General features: G+C 39.7%; 2 protein-coding genes across 2 annotated transcripts in view; both read right to left on the reverse strand.

The window, feature by feature from the left end:
- Window positions 1-226, reverse strand: part of LOC108253070 (homeobox protein 2-like) — a 28,273-nt gene extending 28,047 nt beyond the window's left edge. The window contains 1 exon segment of the mRNA XM_026827654.1: window positions 194-226. Coding sequence (XP_026683455.1) covers window positions 194-226 — 33 coding nt within the window.
- Window positions 227-528: 302 nt separating this feature from the next.
- LOC103514783 (probable serine/threonine-protein kinase clkA) overlaps window positions 529-4,208 on the reverse strand; it is a gene marked incomplete at both ends in the record, with an annotated part of 10,204 nt that continues 6,524 nt past the window's right edge. Inside the window, 3 exons of the mRNA XM_026827655.1 lie at window positions 529-945; window positions 1,024-1,305; window positions 1,947-2,111. Of these exons, the coding sequence (XP_026683456.1) occupies window positions 529-945; window positions 1,024-1,305; window positions 1,947-2,111 (864 nt within the window). The remainder of the gene's footprint in view (window positions 946-1,023; window positions 1,306-1,946; window positions 2,112-4,208) is intronic.

A 4,208-nucleotide genomic window follows, 5' to 3' on the forward strand; every position in this document is an offset into this window, starting at 1 on the left:
TTGTTGTTTGTGGCTTGTTGCTGGGCGTTGTTGTTGGTAGTTCTCGGGCCGTGTGTTATAGTTTGTTGTTGTTTTGGGGTTGGTGTAGTTGTTGTTGTTGTTCTGGGCGTTGTTATTGTATGTTCTGGGCGTTTGTTATAAGTTGTTGTTGTTTTGGGCGCGTTGTTGTTCTGCGCATTCTTGTTGTAAAGGCTTGTTTTGAGCGTTGCTTGTTGTTTTGTGGCATTGTTGTAGTTGTTGTTTTGTGCGTTGTTGTTGTTGTTGTTGTTCTGGGCGTTGTGTATGTAGTTGTTGTTGTGTTACTTGTTAGCGGTTGTTGTTGTAGTTGTTTCCGTTGTAGTTGTTGTTGTAGTTGTTTCCGTTGTAGTTGTTGTTGTAGTTGTTTCCGTTGTAGTTGTTGTTGTAGTTGTTTCCGTTGTAGTTGTTGTTGTAGTTGTTTCCGTTGTAGTTGTTGTTGTAGTTGTTTCCGTTGTAGTTGTTGTTGTAGTTGTTTCCGTTGTAGTTGTTGTTGTAGTTGTTTCCGTTGTAGTTGTTGTTGTAGTTGTTTCCGTTGTAGTTGTTGTTGTAGTTGTTTCCGTTGTAGTTGTTGTTGTAGTTGTTTCCGTTGTAGTTGTTGTTTTCGTTAAAATTGTAATTGTTGTTGTTATCGTTGTTGGCAATGTGGGGGTATTGCTTGTTCTGGTGGAAGATGACTACGTCAGCAAAGGCGGAGTTTGGTTGGTAAACATTTTCTTGTTGAACATTGGGGAAGTTGTTCTGGTTGTTGTTGTAGTTCTTGCACAGGAAGTAGGCGAAGGAGTTTTTGTTGGCAATATTGTTGTTGTTGCTGTTGTAGACGTTGTTGTTGTTGTTGTTGGCGAAGTTGTTCTGGTTGTTGTTGTTGTTGTTGTTGTTGTTGTTGTTGTTGCTGTTGTAGACATAGTTGTTGTTGTTGGCGAAGTTGTTCTGGTTGTTGTTGTTATTGAAGTTGTTGTTGTTGTTGTTGGCGAAGTTGTTGTTGTTGAAGTTGTTATTGTTGTTGGCGTTGTTGAAGAAGCGAGCGCAGAAGTATTGTTGAAAGGCATTGTTCTGGTTGACATTGGGAGTGTTGAATTCGTTTTGTTGCTTCAGAGGACGGTCGAAGGGGAAGATGTTGGATCTGAAGTCAAAGTATTGTTGGTTTCCGAAGGGAGTTTGAATGGCGACAAAGCCGTGTTGGCTGTCCACTTGGGGAGAAACAATGACGTAGAAGACGTATTGTTGGCCAAGTTTGGAGCCCTTGGGGAGTTGAAGTCTTCTGGGGATTCCACCGGGAGCGTTGTTGTTCTGAAAATAATGAAAAAGGAAATAATATGTTTTCATTAGTCGATTACTAGATAGACATAGGTACTAATAATAATAGTGCTTTTTTATATTGCTCGCATAGAACTGAAAAGTCCCTTTACTCCAGCAGTAGGCTACTACTATAATTGTGGTCAAATTCTCAAATTATATTGAGGATAAAATTCCATACCTCGGCTGGGATTGAACCCACGCCCTCCTGTTTACCAGTCGAGGGTTAGTTCGGGAAGAATGCGGGCTGGTTTGTGAGGACGGCAATTGGACGCAGCTTCGATTGCGGCTGAGACTCTGTCGCTTATGATCCGAGTTATGAAGTGACTCTGACGAGTTACGAACAGCCTTCGACGAAGACTGCGGTTGTTTGTTAAACCCTACATTCATGTGCGGATAACAAGGTCCGGTCCCAACCTGCAACCTTGATACTTTAACTTTGAGTGTTTGCCAGGTTCTTTTTCATTATTCTACTATACATTTTTTATAAATGTGTTTCGTGATATTATCAATCGGTCGGCAATAATACCGGTATCAATCATATGCCCTCATTTCGTCAATTTCTTATTGCATAACTTGGACTATAAATTGTGGTAAGGACTATAATTCCCTTTGAAACTGAAAAAAGGTCGAACGCGGTAGACGGGACCCTTTTGATAGGTTTGGTACCCAGGCACTGGGTCGGAAGATGCGATAACCGGTTCTCCTAGGAGTTTGCAACAGTTGGTGATGTTCTTGCAGTTGAAGTTCGGTATGAGTTGGTTCTCCATTCGGACTTTTAGATCTACTATTGGGATATACTCCAAGTATAAGATCCATACAATTTTTAGAATTTCTTGAGACTGTCCTAAATCAACCAAATCTTGGAAGGTTTCCGGGAATCTTATTCAACCCCCGGGTTCAAGTCGATTACGACTGCCTTTTACTTATAATTACTCCTATCCGAATGGTATCATGACTATCCGTGTTGACTGTGGAATTTAGGATGCCAGTGTAACTGAGAAAATCTGAAATCTGCCACATACCAATTGAGTGAGATACACGTATTTTTTTGAAAAAGGGAAGTTTACAATCCCAGATGCATCTGATGATGGATTTTTATTTTATTACCATCGAAGTAAGATTATGTTTGAATTTAAAGAGTAAACAGTCGACCCTAAGTTGCCTCGAGGTTCAAGTTAGGAAGCAACCGAATCAGTTAACCAATGAAACTGTTGCCTGATGCGATCTCAAGTTGCAAGTTGTTACGGCATTTGTCGTTGTTCTTGTTGTTGCGCATTGTTGATGTTATTGTTGTTGAAGTTGCCTTTGTTGATGTTCATTGTTGTTGTTCGATGTTAATTGTTGTGAAGTTGCCTTTGTTGAAGTTGTTATTGTTGTTGTTGAAGTTGCCTTGTTGATGTTGTTATTAGTTGTTGTTGTTGAATTGCTTTATTGATGTTGTTATTGTTGTTGTTGTTGATGTTGCCTTTTTGATGCTTATTGTTGTTGTGAGTTGCCTTTCTTGACTTTATTGTTGTTGTTTGATGTGTTCCTTTGTTGATGTTATTGTTTGTTGTTGCCTTTGTGTGATGTTATTGTTGTGCATGTTGTTGCCTATGTCCTGATGTTATTGTTGTTGGGGGTGTTGCTTTGTGATGTTATTTTTTGTTGATTTGTTGCCTATGGTTGATGGTTATTCGTTGTTGGTTAGGAAGTTGTCTTTCTCGTCGAGTCACTCTAAATGATGAAGTTGATGTTGTTGCCTATGTTGTTTGTTGTTTGTTGTTGATGATGTTACGGGTTTTGTTGAAGTGTTGTGGGTTTGGTTGTTGATGTTGTTACGGGTTTTGTCCTTGTAAGTTGTTGTTGGTTTTGCTGTCTGATGTTGTTGGTTTTGTTGAATGTTTGTTGCGTTTGTTATTGTGGCGTTTTGTTGTTGTGTTGTTGTTTTGTACGGTTTTGGTTATTGTTGATTTGTTGTGTTAGACTGTTGTTACGGGTGTTTACTGTTGGTTTTGATGTTGCCTGTTTGTTTCTTGAAGTTCCGAATGGTTAGTTGCAGACTGGTTTCGGGAAGTGATAGCGCAACAAGCAGTTGTCGTTGGTTTTTGGTTGGTCGGTAGCAGTCTCAAAGTAACCTGGGTTCAAGTTGGTTTGCCACTTTGGGGACTTGCGAACTTGTTTGTTGCAGTGTTTGAAGCAAGAAGACCTGTTTCAACAGGCAGGTTACATTCATAATGTAATACGTCATTAAGTATCAAATCACAGTCCGTCGACAAGAACAATATACCCACAGTTCTAGGAACAACTCCTATACGATAATTTAACACAAGAGTTTTAAAAAAAACTCTTAAGGAGGTGATCATATTGCCATCGGATACATTTTCTTAATGCATAAGAACAAAGAGAAGTTTATACATCTCCGGGGACAAAATATAATTGTTCAATCTATATAATATTCATGATGGATATAGGTGCTCATCTAAACTTTTAGTTACCTGAGTAACAAATACCTATGAGCATTTACAAAGTCAACGTTCGGCCAGTTTTGGTTTAACAGTCTTTGAGGTTGCTTAAGTGACTTCGGCAACTGCTCAGGGTAGACGGCGAGTTTAGATAGTTGGTCTCAAGTTGTTCGGGACTTACCTTTGGTTGGTTAGATGAAGTTGTTGGTTCATTCATCAGTTATTTTTGGAGCTTACAAGTCCCACATTTATCGATCACCATGCGATGATTTTTTGAAGGGCAACGTAACCGTCCACATCTATTTCCACCTTCTTAGGTAGGCTAGCGACCCTACAGCGAATACTTGCCACACAAGACAGGTATCCTTTAAGATTCCCCCTCAATAAAAAATAAAAGCAATGCTTTATGGAACCCGGACTCGATGTGTTTACAGACACGGAGCCACCACA

Source organism: Diaphorina citri, unplaced genomic scaffold, assembly GCF_000475195.1.
Source record: "Diaphorina citri unplaced genomic scaffold, Diaci psyllid genome assembly version 1.1 scaffold1222, whole genome shotgun sequence".
Classification (NCBI taxonomy): Eukaryota; Metazoa; Arthropoda; class Insecta; order Hemiptera; family Psyllidae; genus Diaphorina; species Diaphorina citri.